This window comes from Pleurodeles waltl, chromosome 1_2 (assembly GCF_031143425.1).
Source record: "Pleurodeles waltl isolate 20211129_DDA chromosome 1_2, aPleWal1.hap1.20221129, whole genome shotgun sequence".
Taxonomy (NCBI): Eukaryota; Metazoa; Chordata; class Amphibia; order Caudata; family Salamandridae; genus Pleurodeles; species Pleurodeles waltl.
The window spans coordinates 270627268-270647490 of NC_090437.1; the positions used below are offsets into that span (position 1 = coordinate 270627268).

General features: G+C 49.5%; 1 protein-coding gene across 1 annotated transcript in view; it reads left to right on the top strand.

The window, feature by feature from the left end:
- The window catches only part of LOC138299638 (melanopsin-like), a 1463603-nt gene that overhangs the window by 540498 nt on the left and 902882 nt on the right, over positions 1-20223 (top strand). The window contains exon 3 of the mRNA XM_069238089.1: positions 1139-1272. Coding sequence (XP_069094190.1) covers positions 1139-1272 — 134 coding nt within the window. The remainder of the gene's footprint in view (positions 1-1138; positions 1273-20223) is intronic.

The window sequence follows — 20223 nt, forward strand, 5'->3', positions numbered from 1 at the left end:
TTGGGTGCATGCAGGAGGGTTGGCCGCCGGGTCTGGCCATCTAGGCCCTCATGCCAAACCACTCCATGCACAGTCAAAGGCCGTGCACGGCACTGCTTACATGCAGGTCTGTGCATGCTAAAAAGACCATAGAAATTCACTGACAAAACCAAAGATTACAGGGACGTTCTGAATTTACTTGCACAAAACCTTAGAAATTTAGCAGTTATGGTTATAGTTATTTCAAGTAGCTATAAATTGGGCCCTAAGGTAACTATAACTCGTGCAGCTAATTACTTCACATCTTAATTCACTGATGACACTTTCTTTGGCATCTTTGAAATTATCACAGCAACATTTTTTAATTATTGATCAGAAAACTGCACGGCAAGGGCACAAATTGACCCTGAGAGGGTCAAGCACTACAACAGGGTGCTTGGTTCTAAGTAAGACGAAATTGTGGATCTATTACTTGGGCAGTCTGCATATCCTACTCAACTAATAATCCAATTTCATACCTGGTGGATGAATAGAATGTGGTATATTTTTTTGTAGTACAAACCTAGTAGAGTGTGTTCATTTTGCCTATACTTATATGTGTGGAGTACTCTGCCCGACTGCACAGTCTCCACACATGTAGGTATAGATTTTAGTAGTTACTGTGGAAGGGACACACATGAGTGGGTGGAACAAGGGGCAGACTTACTACTGAAGGGGATAGATGAGATTATGAGGAGTCAGATGGGTTTAATGAGGGTAAGGGAGTGGGTTTAGGGAGGAATGCCCCCGATCCACAAAAGAGTAAGCCAATTGCGTTAGTCTGGGGGTGGGTGACATGTGACTTACACTTTTGTAGTAAGTTTGCATTCACATTTTTTAACTATTGAAAGCAGTAAACTTACTACAAAATTTAAACAAACAAAAACTGTAATTTACCTTTGTGAATCAGGCTATATTGCATAACTTATTGAGAGCCTAAACTAATCTCTCGCTGAAGAGGCATTTTCAGTTAGAAACCAGACCTGTTGGCCTTCAAGTGCCAATGCTGTGTTTGCAGTTAATATTAATCATCAACAAATGCACATCAATCATTATCCCATTTCAAGGATTTGATGCAAAGACAAACATGTTTTAGTGATTTTCCCTATTTTTATTTTAGCAACAAGAGGCTGAGAACACCCCCAAACTACTTCATTATGAATTTAGCAGTCAGTGACTTCCTGATGTCTGCTTCTCAGGCTCCAGTTTGCTTTCTGAACAGTCTACACAAGAAGTGGATTCTGGGGGAAATTGGTACGTATACTAAATCACTGCTGATTTACGTTTATCTTAGTGTCTTTCTGCTGGGTCACTTGAGGGAAACTGTATTCATTTATCTTAGTAAGTATTAGACATTCTATTTGTTGTTGCTTAACTGCTCTGATTAATAAAACAATCATATTTCTTTCTTTCTTCAATTTGATTTATTTAAGAATTCCTATAAAGGTAAATAAAATATGCTATATTACACATACGCAACTATGATAAAAATAGCCAATATTACAATCTATATTGTAGAAAGAACAAGATTACACATAAACTGCTCAATACAAATACTCTGAAAACTACTATTAATACGTACTAAGTTAAGGACCTGATTTAGAACTCAGCGGACTGTTTACTCTGTCATAACAATGACGGATATCTTGTCACCGAAATTGAAATCCCATTATGCCCTATGGGACACCGTCCACCGAGTTCTAAATAAGTCCCTAAATCTTGACTCTCAGTCTCCATGCCTTCAACAAGTAAGTAGCAGCTCCAAATTGGATGCCCATGATTGGGAAATCTTTCCACAAATGCAATACATCACTCTTACTCCAAACCTTGTATTGCAGTAACAATATCTTCAACAAATACATTTGTAACCCTACACAATGATTAAAGGAAAATACATATTAATTTAGTGCTAAATCCCACCAACATTCCAGTCACAGATACCTGAGTGTCCTGTATGCCATCTAGATGTTAAACTAGTTAGTAAACCTCAATCAATATCTTATATGGAGGGTGTACCAGAAAGGGAGATTATCCCAGTCCTGATAGGCAATCACAATCCAAATAGACTCCCATTACTATGACTGTCCTTTAGAGGGGGAAAGAACCACCCATAAAGGTACTTAAAAGCAATCATGCTTCTCAATTCCAAACACATGTCAATGTTTTTAAAAAAATGCTTGGAGAAACTCAACTTACTTGGCTTCGGACCACAGGTTTTTGTTTTCTGCCTGGTAGGTCAAAGGTGTTCTACTAACATCTTTGTGCCTCAAATTTACAAGTAGTGTTTATACTTTAGAATTGTTGCACAGGATGAAATACACTTTAATCTGAATTCCTTCCTAAAGAAATCTACACAGCTGACAGTGACAGATTGCTAAATGTTAATTGGATTATATTTGAGGGTCTTAAACAATTGGTTTTGGAAGAGCCCCTTAAATCCACACCATGAAATTCAAAGTTTTCCACAGGAGGCCTTCACCAGATTCAAAATTACAACAAACTGGCAATAATTTCCTGGGGAGGCTTGTACAAAATATCCAATCAAAAGAAGTATGTTACTAAGCTAACAACCCGGTTCGCATTTATTTCACGTTAATGGGAAATCACCTAAAACAAATTAGTTAGAGGGTGAGCTGAGTCAGAGGCCAAGATGGCCATGTAGTTTTAGAGCCGCTGGACCATGTTCCCTTCACCTCCCTGCACCACCACTGTGGGGCAATGATGTACTCAGTGGAGCAGGTAATCAACAGAGGAAGGGACTGTGCACTGGTGTAAGGAGCTGGTGCCTTGCATGGAGCCCACAATAAAGAGGTAGATTCTGGCATTCCCTCTCATCCCACCAAATTTGGTGGTTGTGCACAGTCTGTGCCTTCCTGAAACTTGTAGACAGTTTTTCAGAAGAGCAACTATTTGAGTATTAGGGGTACGTTCAATGCTACTGGCAGATTATTTGCCAGAATAAATTGGGGAAGCTTGTGAGAGAACTTTGGAGGTGCAGCAGGAGTCATGACAGCTACATGCTAAGTATGTGTATTGCCTCCCCCAATGTGATGTGGAGACAACTCTGCAAGCAACAGTCCCAGAGGGACAGTGATGGGTTTCTGACAATTGAAGGGAGGGGATCCCACATGTAATGATTGGTAAAAGCTCAGTAAAAGAAGGTGCAACTTGGCAAGAGCTACTTGTCCCTTTTTGACTTACATCTTAACAATCGGTATGGAAGACAAGTCTTGCTGTCCAGATGCATCTATAATTTTCCCAGTGAAACTAAGAGTGGAACATTAGGGAAAAGACTATGATGGTCATTACAACCCTGGCGGTCGGTGTTAAAGCGGCAGTAAGACCGCCAACAGGCCGGCAGTAAATAAATTGGAATTACGGCAGTACAAACAAACAGCGCGGCGGTCACCGCCAACAGACAGGCGGAGGACAGTGTACCGCCCACAGTATCACAAACTACCAATCCGCCATCTTTTCTGGAGCGGATTCAACGCGAACAAAAATACGGCGGAAACTGGACTTCGAAGGGAAAACGCTCACCTCTACACACCACACGAGGAACCAGGATGCCATGGATTCAGAGCTTCACCTTTTCCCAGACTTTATCTTCTTGCTCCTCTACCAGGAGCACAAATGCCGGCGGCGAAGACCTCGGTGAGTACTGCACCTACGACACAGGGGAGGGGGGAGGGAAAAAACAGGGACACACACATGCAACACGCAACACCCACACCCCTACCCTCACCCACTACAACACACACACACGCACATGTTGATACATTACAGTTACACCCCTCAACCCCCCCGGAAGAATGCAAGGACAAAAGGAAATGAGTGTAACCATTGTAATCTATTAAAATCCAGTACGCAAAAATACATATACACTATTAACAAATATATACACCAATAATAGAAGTCCAGGTATTGCTCCATTTAAGTCCGTGGAACACTGGGCCCACACTGCATGGTCGAGGCCCACACAAGGTACCCAAACATGAAGGAGAGAACACTGCAGGGGCATCAGATAGAAATAAAACAGGCACCTTAGGGGGAAGGGAAAGCGGGGGCATCTCAACCGGTTGAGTGCACAACGCCAAATCCAAGAGGGGGCCACATGCCCACTGTTCAATCCTGGGGAGTGCAAAGCCACAGTCTCTCAAGTCTCTACACTGGGTGGGTTGCCCACTGTTCAATCCTGGGGAGTGCAAAGCCACAGTCTCTCAAGTCGCTACAGTGGGTGGTTTGCCCACTGTTCAATCCTGGGGAGTGCAAAGCAACAGTCTCTCAAGTCTCTACAGTGGGTGTGTTGCCCACTGTTCAATCCTGGGGAGTGCAAAGCCACAGTCTCTCAAGTGGATAACAGTCTCCACTGGTTCTGGACGGGGCTTTGTGCCGAGAGTGCTTCATCCTGCCAAGGACTGAGGTAGTGGATTCCTGTCTCCACTGGTTCTGGAGGGGGCTTTGTGCCCAGAGTGCTTCATCCTGCCAAGGACAGAGGTAGTGGGTGTAAATCTCCACTGGTTCTGGAGGGGGCTTTGTGCCCAGAGTGCTTCATCCTTCCAAGGACTGAGGTAGTGGATGCCTTTCTCCACTGGTTCTGGAGGGGGCTTTGTGCCCACAGTGCTTCATCCTGCCAAGGACAGAGGTAGTGGATGCCTTTCTCCACTGGTTCTGGAGGGGGCTTTGTGCCCAGAGTGCTTCATCCGGCCAAGGACTGAGGTAGTGGATGCCTTTCTCCACTGGTTCTGGAGGGGGCTTTGTGCCCAGAGTGCTTCATCCTGCTCGTGGCGGACTCAGTAGCATCAGTGCTCTTGGCGCTCATGGGCCAGCGGTGCTAGTGGCGGCGGTGTCCTGTTCAGCGGTGCTTGTGGCGGCGGTGTCCTTGGCAGTGGTGCTTGTGGCGGCGGTGTCCTTTGCAGCAGTGCTTGTGGCGGCAGTTTCCTTTGCAGCGGCGCTTGTGGCGGCGGTGTCCTGTGCAGCGGTGCTTGTGGCGGCGGTGTCCTTGGCAGCGACTCAGCTGCTGGCGGTCCTGTCTGGGTCTGCAGGGCTGCTGCTAGCGGTCGCCTCCTGGCCATCGGGGCTGGCGGTCTTGTCTAGGCCTGCGGGGCTGCTTCTGGCGGTCCTGTCTGGGTCTGCGGGGCTGCTGCTGGTGGTCGCCTCCTGGCCAGTGGGGCTGGTGCTGGCGGTCCTGTCTGGGCCTGCGGGGCTGCTGCTGGCGGTCGCCTGGCCAGAGGGGCTGGTGCTGGCGGTCCTGTCTGGGCCAGCAGGGCTGCTGCTGGCTGTCGCCTCCTGGCCAGCGGGGCTGGTGCTGGCGGTCCTGTCTGGGCCAGCAGGGCTGCTGCTGGCGGTGCTGATGGCAGTCGCCTCCTGGGCAGCGAGGCTGATAGCGGTCGCCTCCTGGCCAGCGGGGCTGATGGCGGTCGCCTCCTGGGCAGCGGGGCTGATGGCGGTCTTCTCCGCCGTGCCGATCTCCCCAGACTTGCCGGGTTTCTTGTGCCCCTTCCCCACCTTGGAAGGTGTTGAAACTGACTCCACACTCCCACCTGTACCCCTGGGAGCGGCTTTGGTGTCTGGTGTCTTCCCCCTCTCCCGCCGGGCAATGTCCAACTTTTTATGCTTGACAGGTGGGGACTGTCTGGTCTGTGCTGTGGCTCCTTGCCACACTGGCTGCCCTGCTGCCTGGTGCACTCCAGAATCCGGTGACTACTAGCACCACTGATCCCGCCAATGTTGTGGCTGAGGTGCTAGGTTGGGGCCTGGAGAGTCGGGCCCTAGGAGACTGACGGGGTGGGGGAGGTGAGGGAAAGAGGTCAAGGGGGGACAGGAAAAGTTTCTTGGGAACACTGGGACGGTAGCTGGAGGGGGTTTGGGAGTGCAGGAAGAGGTTGTGGTTGTAGGATGTGTACGTTTGGTGACTTTGGGTGAAAGTGCATGCGCTGGAGGCTGTTGTGAGGTGGATGGCTGTTGGGTGGGTGTGTGCCTGCATTTGTGTACCTTGGGAGGTGGCATCACAGACACACTGGGAGAGGACACAGGGGATGTGTGAATGGTAGTGGGGGTGGTGACTGCACGTGAGCAGGGTGTGGTGGTGTGTGTGCTGGTAATGGAAGTAGTGGCTGTAGATGTTGTGCATGCAGGTGTGAGTGGAGACGAGACTGGGAGGAAGGAGGGAGACGAGGAGGAGGGGGACACAGTGGAGTCAGTGGATGTTGCTATGTCTGCATGTGTGTGTGATGTTTGCGTGAGTGCCTGTGGGATGTGTGGTGCTTATGTTTGCCTGAGCTTCCTTTGTGTGTTGGGGTGTGTGCATGCTGGTCTGATGGTGTGCTTGGGGTAGGCTGAGGTACAGGGGTGTGGGTCTGGGTGGAGGAAGTTGGAGGGGGGAGGCTAGAGACAGGGACAATGGCTGCCATCAGTGCTGAGGCCAGAGTCTGAAAAGCTCGCTAAAGGGCTGCCTGACCAGAATAAATGCCCTCCAGGAATGCATTGGTTTGTTGCAACTGTCTCTCTACACCCTGGATGGCATTCAAAATGGTGGACTGCCCAACAGTGAGGGACGTGAGGAGGTCAATGGCCTCCTCACTGAGGGCAGCAGGGGTGACTGGGGTAGGGCCTGAGGTGCCTGGGGCGAAGGGGATGCCCACCCTCCTGGGTGAGCGGGCACAGGGCAAAGGCTGAGGGGATGCTGGGAAGGCGGTGCTGGAAGGGTGGGTGGCGGCTGTACCTGTAGATGGGGGGCACAGATGGGCCCGCCACCACCAGGGAGCTCCCACCAGAGGACGAGTCCGTATCACTGGTGTCAGCTCCTGTCCCCGTCGTGGAGCTCCCCTTGCCCTCCGTCCCACTGGTGAAATCAGACTCCGTAGTGTGGCCCTCCAGGGCCACGTGGGATGCAGCTCCCTCCTGCTCTGGTGCCACTGCTTCTCCGCCTGATGATGCTAATGCACAAAAGAACAGGGAGACCACAAAAAGGGGGACGACGACAGAAGAAAGACATGTTGAGTGCATGCAATACCGCTACCGTTGGCGGACACAACAGACACAGAAGCCCCCTGCACTATGCCGCGCACTTGGGGTCCACTATGCAATCCCTGGGACATGGCCTACAAGGCTGTGGCCGACATCTGCACACATGGATGTCACAGGAGCCTGACTATGTGTAGTTGGCACTGTACCCAGGTGGGGTGGGGTGCCACAGGGCCTGCCTGTACATGTTCATTGGCTCCTGGGACCCATAGGGTCCAATGTTAACCAATACAGAATTGCGCCGCGGTCTTCGACCGCCTACCGCGACGGTGTACAACGCCAGCGCAATTGCCTCATATCCCATTGTCCCACTTTACAGGTCAGGCAGCCGCCATTTCAGGGGCCCACATGGCTCTATTTTTAACTGCGTCACACATACCTAGGCCTTGCCTCAACACTCATACATGCTAATTTCGGATTATGAATCGTGTTCTGTGTAAGCTGTGTGTACGTACCTCTAAGTTGGTTGACTCTGTGCTCGCTGTTGTCCTTCATAGGCACCGTCCGCTGGGACATGTGAGGAGATGGCGGCATCCTCCGGTGTACAGACCGCTGGTTGACCTGTTGACAATGGAGGAAAGACATGTAATCATCACCAACAGGCTTGATCGTGCCACAATCCTGTAACTGTGTGCCCAGTTGGAGCCAGACCTGATGTCAGCTATCCGCCATCCCATAGGAATCCCCCATCAAGTGCAGGTGCTGTCAGTACTCCATTTCCTTGCAAGTGGGTCTTTTCAAACAACAGTGGCCATAGCATCAGGGATGTCCCAGCCTATGTTTTCCAACGTGTTGTCCAGAGTGTTGTCTGCCCTGCTGAAACACATGCAGAGCTACATCGTTTTCCCTCAGGTGGAGGATTTGCCTACAGTGAAAGGTGACTTCTATGCCCTGGGACATATCCCCAAAATCATAGGTGCCATTGATGGGACACTTGTGGCCTTGGTACCCCCCGCAGGAGTGAACAGGTGTAAAGAAACCGGAAGAGTTATCATTCGATGAATGTGCAGATGGTGTGTTTGGCAGACCAGTACATCTCCCATGTCAATGCCAAATTCCCTGGCTCAGTGCATGACGCCTACATCCTGCGGAATAGCAGCATCCCTTATGTGATGGGGCAACTTCAGAGGCACAGTGTGTGACTATTAGGTGAGCACCTGGAACCAAATCAGTGGGAATAGTTGTCTGGGTCTGGGGCTATCCCTACAGGTTAGTGTGTGTCTAACAGTTGTCCCTCGCCTTTTTCAGGTGACTCAGGTTACCCCAACCTGTCATGGCTACTGATACCAGTGAGGAATCCCAGGACAAGGGCAGAGAAACGCTACAATGAAGCCCATGGGCGAACTAGGAGGATTATAGAGAGGACCTTCGGCCTCCTGAAGGCCAGGTTCAGGTGCCTCCATATGACAGGTGGTTCCCTATTCTACTCACCAAAGAAGGTATGCCAGATCATCGTGGCCTGCTGTATGCTACACAACTTAGCTTTGCGATGACAGGTGCCTTTTCTGCAGGAGGATGGTCCAGATGGAGGTGTTGTGGCAGCTGTGGAGCCTGTGGACAGTGAAGACGAGGAAGCAGAAGAAGAGGACATCGACAACAGGAACTCGGTTATCCTGCAATACTTCCAGTGAGACACAGGTAAGAAGAAAACCTGCCTACTACATGTAATTTAATACTACTACCTCTCTACTGTCTGTCCTTTTCACCCAGTGTATGGTCACTGAGTTTTCACTTTCCCTTACGATTTCACAGATCTGGGTCCCACTGTGTGACATCTGCTTTGTTTCTTCATGGACTAGAGCTGTGTGACATAGGTATTTTGACTTTACAATTGAAAGAGCATTTTGTCACTGTAATTGTTAATACACTATTTTAAAATCACAGACAGACTCCAGATTGTTTTGTGCTTTAAGGGTGTTTATTTTAGTGCTCAATATTGGAGAATGCTGTAAAATGGGGAGGGGTGATGGTGGAGGAATGTCCATGGCACAGTCCAGTCTATTTGTTTGACAGGTGCATTGTCCAAAGGGGCATAGGAAGTGGAGCTGGGGCAGTTTGAGGGTGGACAGGGTGACAAGGTGGGACAAAAGGATGACATTCAGGGCGGTCTCATTTCTTGGCGGGGGTCTAGGTATCGTTCTCTGCCTTTGTCCTGGCTCTCAGGGACAGTTTGTGGGGTGGTTCTCCATCTGCAGGGGGTGGGGTGCTGGTGTGGTGGTCCTGTGGCAGTGCCTCCTGTCCACTAGGGCCGGAGGAGGTGGTGGGCAGTTCATCGTCCAGGCTAGTGTCAGGGGCCCCTTGTTGTGCCACAGTGTCCCTCCTGGTGTTGAGGACTTCCTTCAGCACCCCTACGATGGTGCCCAGGGTGGAATTGATGGATCTGAGTTCCTCCCTGAAGCCCAAATACTGTTCCTCCTGCAGCCGCTGGGTCTCCTGAAACTTGGCCAGTACCGTTGCCATCGTCTGCTGGGAATGATGGTCTGCTCCCATGATGTTGGAGAGGGCCTCGTGGAGAGTTGGTTCCCTGAGCCTGTCCTCCCCCTGTCACGCAGCAGCCCTCCCAGTTCCCCTGTGTTCCTGGGCCTCTGTCCCCTGAACGGTGTGCCCACTACCACTGCCCCCAGGTCCCTGTTGTTGGGGTGGTGGGTCAGCCTGGGTTCTCTGTAGTGGTGGACACACTGCTGATTGACGTGTCCTGGGGAAAGAGGTATGGGCCCGCTGGGTGGGTGCTGTGCTGGTGTTTCCAGAGGGGGCAAGCTCTGTGGTGGCCTGTGACTGTGTCAGGGGAATCGACTGTCCCGAGGTCCCAGATGGGCCGGGCTGGTCATCTAGATCCAGTTGGACAGAGCTGCTGTCATCACTGTGGGCCTCTTCTGTTGGTGGTGTGGACATGTGTGGACCCTCCTGCGCAGTTATGTTGGGTAGGGGCCCTGCAGGGGTGTAAAAGCATGATTATTGCATCTGTGTGTACCATGGTGTACAATGGGTGGGTGACCGTGTACCCCAGTGCTTGCATTCCTGTGTGGGACCTTGTGTGATGATGGGTTAGGGGGGTGAATGGGTATGTGACGTGGCCATGTATTGGTGATGGGTGTCCATGCTTTGGTGTTGCATGCAGGGCTTGGTGTTGGGATGTGTGGTTTGTGATAGTGGGACATGTGTGAGGAGTTGGAGTGATAGGGTGAGGGCGAGGGTGGGGGTATGTGATAGCATGCAGGTAGGGTGGGGGATAAGGTAGTTAAGATTTGACTTACCAGAGTCCATTCCTCCAGCTACTCCTTCGAGGCCCTCAGGATGCAGAATCGCCAAGACTTGCTCCTCCCATTTTGTTAGTTGTGGGGGAGGAGGCGGGGGTCCGCCACCAGTCCTCTGCACAGCGATGTTGTGTCTTGAGACCACAGAACGTACCTTCCCCCTTAGGTTGCTCCACCTCTTCCTGATGTCATCCCTAGTTCTTGGGTGCTGTCCCACTTCTTTGACCCTGTCCACGATTCTGCGCCATAGCTCCATCTTCGTAGCTTTGGTGGTGTGCTGCACCTGTGATTCGAATAGCTGTGGCACTAGCCGGATGATTTCCTCCACCATGACCCTGAGCTCCTCCTCAGAGAGCCTGGGGTGTCTTTGCCGTGCCATGGGGTGGTGTGGGTGATGTGTGGGGAAAGTGAGTTGTGATATGTGGGGTGATATTTAGTGGTGTGTTGTGTGGGGTGCGTGGATGTTATGTGGGTGATGGTGTTGTGTGCCTGTGAATGCTTGTTTGTAGATTGTAGTGTCTCTCTCTGGCCTTCTTTCGGGATTTTTGTTGTAGGGGTTTGAGGGTGATGTGGGTGTGTGTTTTATATTGTATTGGGTGTGTGGGAGTGGTGTGTGTATGAGTATCAGGTGTGTGTCTTTGGAATTGTCCAATGTGGCTGTGTTTTGTAAATGTGTGTATTTTTTGAGCGCTGCGGTGTGTTCTGCCAATGGAATACCGCGGTTGAAAGACCGCCGCGTGGATACGTGGGTCGTGATAGCATGGCCGTATTCCTCTTGGCGTGATTGTGGAGGTTTTGTTATCGCCAGTTTACCGCCAATGTTGTAATGACCCCCTATATGTTCATACAGGGGGTCTCTGCAAGGGCACTTCTTGAACATTTGTCGACTGGCTGTGATTAAAATTTAATTTTACCCATGTCTTTGAGGGATTCTACTTTGGAGGTTGAGAGGCCAGAAGTTTAATTTTGTTTTTTTTTTCTATTAAATTATTTTTTATGATATTGTGTTGTCTCTCTACCTTCCTCTTTTCCTTCTTTTGCATCTTTTGAGATGCTGTATTATCATGGAGGATGCCATTGAACAGGGACTTATGATGTGAACTTTTGCTTTGAAGATGCGTTGTGCACCGGCTGGTGCCAAAGGCTTGGAATGTGGAGTCCTGCGTCTTCCTCAAAGATGCCGTCATCGAGGTGCTTGCAATGTGAAAACCTGCATTGAGGATGTGTCGCACAGCAGCAGTTCTGAGGAAGCCGCGGGCTGCAATGCAAAGTCCATTGTTGGGAATGCACAATGGTTCTGATGCAGAGGTTTTGTGAGTTGATGTGCTGCTTTTTGTCTATTCTGCTGGGACCCCAGCTGAGCTGGCAAAGCACTTTCATACTCACTTCCAATGGCCCAGGGCTGGGGTGGCAGCACTTGGGAGGGTAGAACTCACAGCTAGTAGATTCCCAGTGCTTGGTACAAGGTTGTTGGAACCTGTGCTGTCCCTGAGGCTTTAATCAGGAGGCCAGCAAACTAGCCAATGGAGTTACTCTGGTGGTCCTGTGTGCAAGATGCAAGGCCAGTTCTTCTCACTCAAGCAGAAGAGCAGCAGGGCAATTAGGCAGCGCATCAGGGCAAGAGTGTGGTAATAATTCCTGCAGGAAAGCAGCACAGCAGCCCTTCTTCTGAGTCTTCCACAGGTCCAGATGTGTACTGATTAGCTAGGTCTGAGGGTTAATTACTTGTATCTGGTGTGTACTTTGAGGTTGGAGAATATTTGGGAACTTTCCACCACCTGAGGTCTCAGGCATCCCCTATGTGCGGGCCCTGGCCCGCTTGTCTGGGCACAAAAAAGACTAGTGATAAACTCTTTATGAGTGTTTTCAGGCATAGTGTTTGTGATGTACAAGTGTGGTAGGGGACAGTTACCCATAGTCAGAGTGGCCTCTTCTGTAAACATCTAGCCTCCCTTTGTTTTACTAATAGAAAAACATGGGGAGCACTCCGAAGCTATGCTTAATTAATACCATACTAGAATGAAGTCATATAAATGCAATCTAAAAAAGGAAAACAGATGCAGTTATATATATGTGTGAGAAGACAAATAGATACAGTCTTTAGAAAAATATTGAACAGACACATTATAGGGTGCACTCCATTGAAACCAAATATTTACTTACAAACAAAAATTCAGAACACCTTAGACAACATTGAACATATAAGCTTAACAGTACATATTAAACATACATAAATCAAAAACAGCCACTACAATAATGTCCATGATGAATCAATATAGAGATGGTCCTGTTTATAATAATAAATTTAAGTCCCAAAATTAGGATTCAATCAGGAATAATTCCGTTCAAAATAGTAGGGTTCACTCTGATTTAAAAGCAAACCGGAACATCAGCCGAAACGTGTTTCGTCCTATTCAGGACTTTATCAAGGCTGAATAAACAATAACAGAAATTGCAGTAAAAATTAATAACAATTAATGTAATTCAAAGATGTCCAATAATATAAAAATTCACTAATACTTTAAATATTAAGCCAATCTGTACTAATTATAATATTGAGTTAATCACCATCTAACGTCATGCAAACATAAGAGTCAAGCCAAAAGCCAGAGTCACCCACACGTGTGGTAATCAGTGCAATAGAATAAAAGTGCTAGAACAGTGTGTCAAATAATCAAACACATGGAAAGAGGACCCAACTAGTAACTACAACCAATTATTGGGAGTTAGCATGCATTTGGAATGAGCAGAGAGTCCCACAATAGCATGTAATTATAAGTACCTCTTGAGGGGTGTTCCTCCATGTCCTAATCTCAGACACCTAAATATATAGGGTCACCCTTGACAGAACTCACTTCAAAGAAACAACCTAGGGCCAGATGTACAAAAAAAGCAATTTGCGACTTGCAAATTGCGAGTCCCTGCGACTCGCAATTTGCAAGTCGCAAATTGCTATGCAGTACGGTGTCTGAGACACCGACTGCAACTCGCAATGGGGTCGCAATGACCCACCTCATAAATATTCATGAGGTGGGTCGCAAATTGCGGCCCCATTGCGAGTATAGGCACTCGCTAACATGGAGGCCTGCTGACGTCAGCAGGCCTCCATGTTAGCGACCTGCCTTTTAAATAAAGCATTTTTTTTTTTTTGAAGTGCAGCCCGTTTTCCTCACAGGAAAACGAGCTGCATTTCAAAAAAATCCGAAACCTTTAGTTTCGGATTTTTCAGGGCAGGGAGTGGTCCCTTGGACCACTCCCTGCCCTGAAAAATTAATATGGGGTCCAGTCACAAAGGGGAAGGGGTCCCATGGGGACCCCTTCCCGTTTGCGAGTGGGTTACCATCCACTTCAAGTGGATGGTAACTGCGACTCCATTTGCGACCGCGTACGCGGTCGCAAATGGAGTTGCATACCACTCCGACTCGCAAATAGGAAGGGAACACCCCTTCCTATTTGCGAGTCGCAAATGCATATTGCGAGTCGGTAACGACTCGCAATATGCATTTGTGCATTGCAAACCCACGTTTGCGAGTCGCAAACGGCGATTTTCGCCGTTTGCGACTCGCAAAAGGGTTGCTACATCTGGCCCCTAGTTTGGTGAATCGGACAGAGGCTTGTCAAAAAGCCTTTGATTCTCTGAAGGAAGTCATGTGCACGGCCCCGTGCTCATGGACCCTGACTACTCCCCGGAATTTATTGTGCAGACAGATGCTTCAGAGCTTGGCATGGGGGCTGTTCTAGCACAGCTAAATGAGGAGGGCTCAGACCAACCAGTAGTCTTTATTAGCAGAAGGCTATTACCACGGGAACAGAAGTAGAGTGCTATTGAGAGAGAAGCATTTGATGTGGTTTGGGCACTGAAGAAGCTGAGACCCTACCTGTTTGGGGTTCCAGGGTCAGACAGACCACAGGCCCCTCAGATGGCTCATGCAGATGAGGGGTGAGAATCCTAAACTCTTGAGGTGGTCCACTTCACTACAGGGGATGGACTTTATGGTGGAGCATCGCCCGGGGATTGACCAAGCCAACACTGATGGTGTCTCCAGATACTTCCGCCTTAGAGATGAGAGCTCCCAGGAGGTTGGGTAGCTCTTCCCTATTTCAGCTGGGGGGGCACATGTTAGACCTGACAGCCTTAGGGTGGTCCCCCTTAACTTTTTGCCTGCCTCCCTCCACTCTTTGGACACTGTTTTTGCTCTTTATTTAGACTGCTAACCAGTGGTAAAGTGCATATGCTCTCTCCCTTTAAACACGGTAACATTGGATCATACCCAATTGGACTATTTAATTTACTTATGAGTCGCTAGTAGTGTGCACTATATGTTCCCAGGGCCTGTAGATTAAATGCTACTAGTGGGCCTGCAGCACTGATTGTGCCACCCACTTAAGTAACTCCTTAACCTTGTCTCAGACTTGCCATTGCAAGGACTGTGTGTGCAGTTTCACTGCCAATTCGACTTGGCATTTAAAAGTACTCCCCTTTTTCTACATATAAGACACCCCTAAGGTATGCCCTAGGTAACCCATAGGGCAGGGCGCTGTGTTGGTAAAAGGCAGGACATGTACCTATGTAGTTTACATGTCCTGGTAGTGTACAACTCCCAAATTCGTTTTTACACTGTTGTGGGGCCTGCTCCCTTCATAGGCTAACATTGGGGCTGCCCTCATACATTGTTTGAGTGGTGGCTGCTGATCTGAAAGGAGTAGGAAGGTCATATTTAATATGGACAGAATGGTGGTATTAAATCTTGCTGACTGGTGAAGTTGGATGTAATATTACTATTTTAGAAATGCCACTTTTAGAAAGTGAGCATTTCTCTGCACTTAAATCTTTCTGTGCCTTACAATCCACGTCTGACTGGGTTTAGATGACATCTCCTTGTGCATTCACTCACACACACCCCAAACACAGGATACTCAGCCTCACTTGCATACATCTGCATTTTGAATGGGTCTTCCTGGGCTGGGAGGGTGGAGGGCCTGCTCTCACACAAAGGACTGCCATACCCCCTACTGGGACCCTGGAAGACAGGATTGAACTGAAAGGAGACCTGGTGCACTTGTAAGCCACTCTTTGAAGTCTCCCCCACTTCAAAGGCACATTTGGGTATATAAACAGGGCCTCTGCCCCTTCCAAGTCAGACACTTCCTGGAGAAGATAACTGGAACCAGAACCGGCCAAGAAGAACTGCCTGACTGCCCAAAGGACTTATCTGACTGCTTTCTGTGAAGGACTGCTGCCTTGCTGTTGGTCTGCTGCCTTGCTGCTCTCTGACTGTGGTCAAGAAGTGCCCTCCAAGGGCTTGGATAGAGCTTGCCTCCTGTTCCCTGAAGTCTCAGGACCAAAAAGACTTCTCTCTTGCAACTGGACTTTGCGTGCGGTGAAAATTCAATGCACAGCTTGCTAAAACCAACGCACAGCACGCCCGCGGTGAGAAATTCACCGCACGACCAACCGGAACGACGCAGCGCGACTTTGCAAGGAGAAAATCGACGCGGCGCCTGCATTGTGACCGGAACTTCGCCGCATGGCCCACTGGTTTGACGCACAACTGACCTGGAATGATGCAGTGGGGAAACCGACGCAGCGCCTGCCGTGCGGAAGAAACGTCCATGCAACACCCACCGGAACGACGCAGTGCTTGTGACTTCGCTCCTCAAGCTCAGGATTCCATGCACATACTCCGGTGCATCTGAAAACCCTGCAACCCGAAGAGGATCCACGACCGAGTGCAGGAAATCGATGCACAGCCCTCCCTGCGTGGAAACGAAACGACACAGAGCCGTGTGCGGCCCGCAAAATCGACGCACACCCCTTTGTTTCCACACTTCTTCTCCTCTGCGGCCCTTTGTGGAGACTTTTCACGTGAAACAGGTACTTTGTGCTAGAAAGAGACTTTGTTTGCTATAGAAAGACTTAAGACACTTTATATCACTTTTCAGTGATATCTCTACATTTACTTATTGCATCTTTGATCCTTTTGACCTGCAAATATCCAGATAAATATTATATGTTTTTCTAAAGACTGTGTGGTGTATTTTTGTGGTGCTTTATTGTGTTATTGTATGATTTATTGCACAAGTACTTTACACATTGCCTTCTAAAGTAAGCCTGACTGCTCAGTGCTAAGCTACCAGAAGGTGGGCACAGGATAATTTGAATTGTGTGTGACATACCCTAACTAGAGTGAGGGTCCTTGCTTGGACAGGGGGTTACATGACTGCCAACCAAAACCCCCATTTCTAACAATGCCTTTGTTATGAAACTCAAGCTGTGCTCAGCGCTGTTGTCATGTGTGATAAACCCCCACTAATTCACTGCTCATGCAGTACATGGTACCACCACTGCCACGCCTCAGGCTACGATGCCGGGGCACGCACTTTGTTTGGACCCTCAGGCTCACTGACAGACTCAGACGGGCTCTTCCAAGCCCCTTGCAGCATAGCACTGGAATGAAGGCCGAGTGCTAATAGGATGTCTACTCTATCCCTGGAAGCATATGGCCTCAGTCCCAGCTTACATTTCAGGGGACCCCCACGAACCAAGCCTCGAACCTCAAGATCAACCTGGGCTCCAAAATAAACATGGACAAACCAAATCTACTCAGTCACATCCACCTGCTTCCACACCCTCTGCCTCCTTCGCAAGACCTTCAAGTGGATCCCCCTCGAACACAGAAAGACCGTCACACACTCACTCATCACCAGCAAACTGGACTACGGCAACGTTCTTTATGCCGGGATCAACATTAAACTCATCCGCAAACTTCTGAACATACAGAATGCCGTAGCCAGACTGGTCCTCGACCTGCCTCGACATTGCCACATAGCTCAACACCTGCACACACTACACTGGATTCCCATAGAGAAAAGAATCACCTTCAAGATCCTCACCCACGCACACAAAGCTCTCCACAACACCGGACCAGCCTACCTGAACAGGCGACTCAGCTTCCACGTACCCCACAGGAAACTAAGCTCAGCCCAGCTCTCTCTCACAGAAGTACTTCGCATCAGGAAAACAAGAACAGCGGGGTCGATCTTTCTCCCTCCTCGCAGCCACAGCTTGGAATGCCCTTCCGCTCCACCTCAGACAAACTACCACCCTCCTCAACTTCACATAGGAGCTGAAGAAATGGCTTTTTGAAGAAGCACCTCACTGATGGACGCTACACGCCCCACCCCAGCGCCTTGAGACTCTTGCGGGTGAGTAGTTGCGCTTAACAAGCACCTGATTCAATCAATCAATCAGTAATTTCTTAAGTGCACTACTCACCCGGAAGGGTCTCAAGGCGCAGGGGGGGGGGGGTGCTACTGCTCGAAGAGCCAGGTCTTGAGGTGCTTCCTGAAGGTCAGGAGGTACTGGGTCAGACGTAGGTTGATGGGGAGGGAGTTCCAGGTTTTGGCGGCAAGGTGGGAGAAGGATCTGATTCCAGTTGTGGTACAGTGGATGTGCAGGACGGTTGCGATATTGGCGGAGTGGAGTTGGCGTGTCAGGATGTGGAAGTTGAGATGCTTGTTGAGGTAGGCAGGTCCGGTGTCAGCGAGAGCTTTGTGTGCGTGGATCAGGAGTTTGAAGACGATCCTTTTGTTGAAGGGGAGCCAGTGGAGGTCTGTGAGGTGGGCTGAGATGTGGTTGTGGTGAGGGAGGTTGAGGATGAGTCAGGCTGAGGCGTTCTGGATGCACTGGAGTTTCTTCTGGAGCTTAGCCGTTGTTCCCGCGTAGAGGGCGTTGCCGTAGTCCAGTCTGCTGATGAAGAGGGCGTGACCGTTCTTCTGGTTTCCACAAGGATCCATCTGAAGGTCTTGCGGAGCATGCAAAGGGTGTTGAAGCATGAGGATGAGATGGCGTTGACTTGCTGAATCATAGAGAGCGAAGAGTCCAGTATGAAGCCGAGGTTGCATGCATGGGTGTGGGGCATTGGGGCTGACCCCAAAGTGGCAGGCCGCCAGGAGTCGTCCCATGCTGATCTGTTGGGGCCAAAGATGATGATCTTGGTCTTCTCCGAGTTCAGCTTGAGGCGGCTTGCTTCCATCCAGTTGGCGATGATGTGAAGTCTGGTGTGGAGGTTGGTCTTAGCGGTTGCGGGGTACTTCGTGAGAGAGAGGATGAGCTGAGTGTCTTCTGTGTAGGAGATGATGTTGAGGCTGTGGGATCAGATGATATTGGCGAGCTGTACTGTTGGACTTTTGGTTATGCAGGGTCATCCCCAGTCTTTTTGCCTCCTGCCTCCTATTTTTTTCTGACCTGTTGCTGTTGGCTTTTCAACTCTGAGCACTTTACCACTGTAACCAGTGCTAAAGTGCATATGCTCTCCATGTAAATTGTATGTAATTGGTTTATCCATGATTGGCCTATTTGATTTACTAGTTAGTCCCTAGTGAGGTGCACTAGAGGTGCCTGGGCCTGTAAATCAAATGCTAATAGTGGGCCTGCAGCACTGGTTGTGCCACCCACATAAGTAGCTCTGTAATCATGTCTCAGACCTGCCACTTCAGTGTCTGTGTGTGTATTTTTACACTGTAAATTCGACTTGGAAAGTGTACCCACTTGCCAGGCCTAAACCTTCCCTTTTCTTACATGTAATGCACCCCTAAGGTAGGCCCTAGGGAGCCCCAATGGCAGGGTGCAGTGTATGGATAAGGTAGGACATATAGTAATGTGGTTTATATGTCCTGACAGTGAAATACTGCCAACTTCGTTTTTCACTGTTGCAAGGCCTGTCTCTCTCATAGGATAACATGGGGGCTACCTTTAAATATGATTAAAGTGTAGATTCCTCTAGAGAGTAGATGGACATGTGGAGTTTGGGGTCCCTGAACTCACAAATTAAAAATACATCTTTTAGTAAAGTTGATTTTAAGATTGTGCGTTTGAAAATGCCACTTTTAGAAAGTGAGCATTTTCTTGCTTAAACCATTCTGTGACTCTGCCTTGTTTGTGGATTCCCTGTCTGGGTCAGTTTGACAGTTGGGTTGTTTTTCACCTCGCACTAGACAGTGACACAAAGGGGGCTGGGGTGTAACCTGCATTTCCTGATTAGCCATCTCTGCTAGGAGGGAGGGGTGGAGTGGTCACTCATCTGAAAGGACTGTGCCTGCCTCTGACAATGCCGGCTCCAACCCCCTGGTGTGTGTCTGAGGCCTTGCCTGGGCAAGGCAGGATTTCACAAGTAGGTGTGAGTCCCCTTTGAAGAAAGGTGACTTCAAAGACTAAAATGGGTATAAGAAGGACACCCAAATCTACAGACTTTAGAAACACTTCTGGAACCAAGAGGAACCTCTGCCTGGAGAAGAGCTGATAGCTGAGGAAGAAGTGCTGCCCTGCCTATGACTGTGCTTTGTGGAGCTTTCCTGCAGTGCTTCTTCTGCCAGAGTAAGAGGGCAAAGACTGGACTTTGTGTGCCTTCCATCTTGTGAAGAAATCTCCAAGGGCTTGATTTAGAGCTTGCCTCCTGTTGTTTGAAGTCTCAGGGACAGCAAAGACTTCTCTCTCTGCCAGCACCTGGAGTCTCTGGAGAGACTCCTGCCCCGACAAGTGGTGCCCTATCCAGTCCCTGGGCCCTTGAAAGGAAAGCTGGTGGAATCCAAGAAAATCGACTTCGGACGACTTCGGACCGACACCGCTGCTGAATCCGGTAACGCCGCCTGCACCTGACGCCGTGACCTTCGCTGGAACGCGACGCTCTTCGCAGGCCCGATGCCGCAGCAGCCCCGCTGAAGTCCGCGACTCCGTGGAAGTTGTCGCACCACGTCGTGACCGACGCCGCTCGAAGTGCACGGATTCAACGTTTCGCTCAGACGCCGCGATTCCCGACTTTGCGCATCGGCTTGTTTTCACTCTTCACCAAAGGTACTGTACTTGGGGGTCTACAGGACTCCGTGTCCGGCGCCGCTGGTGTCTGCTTGTTGGGAACGACTCCGT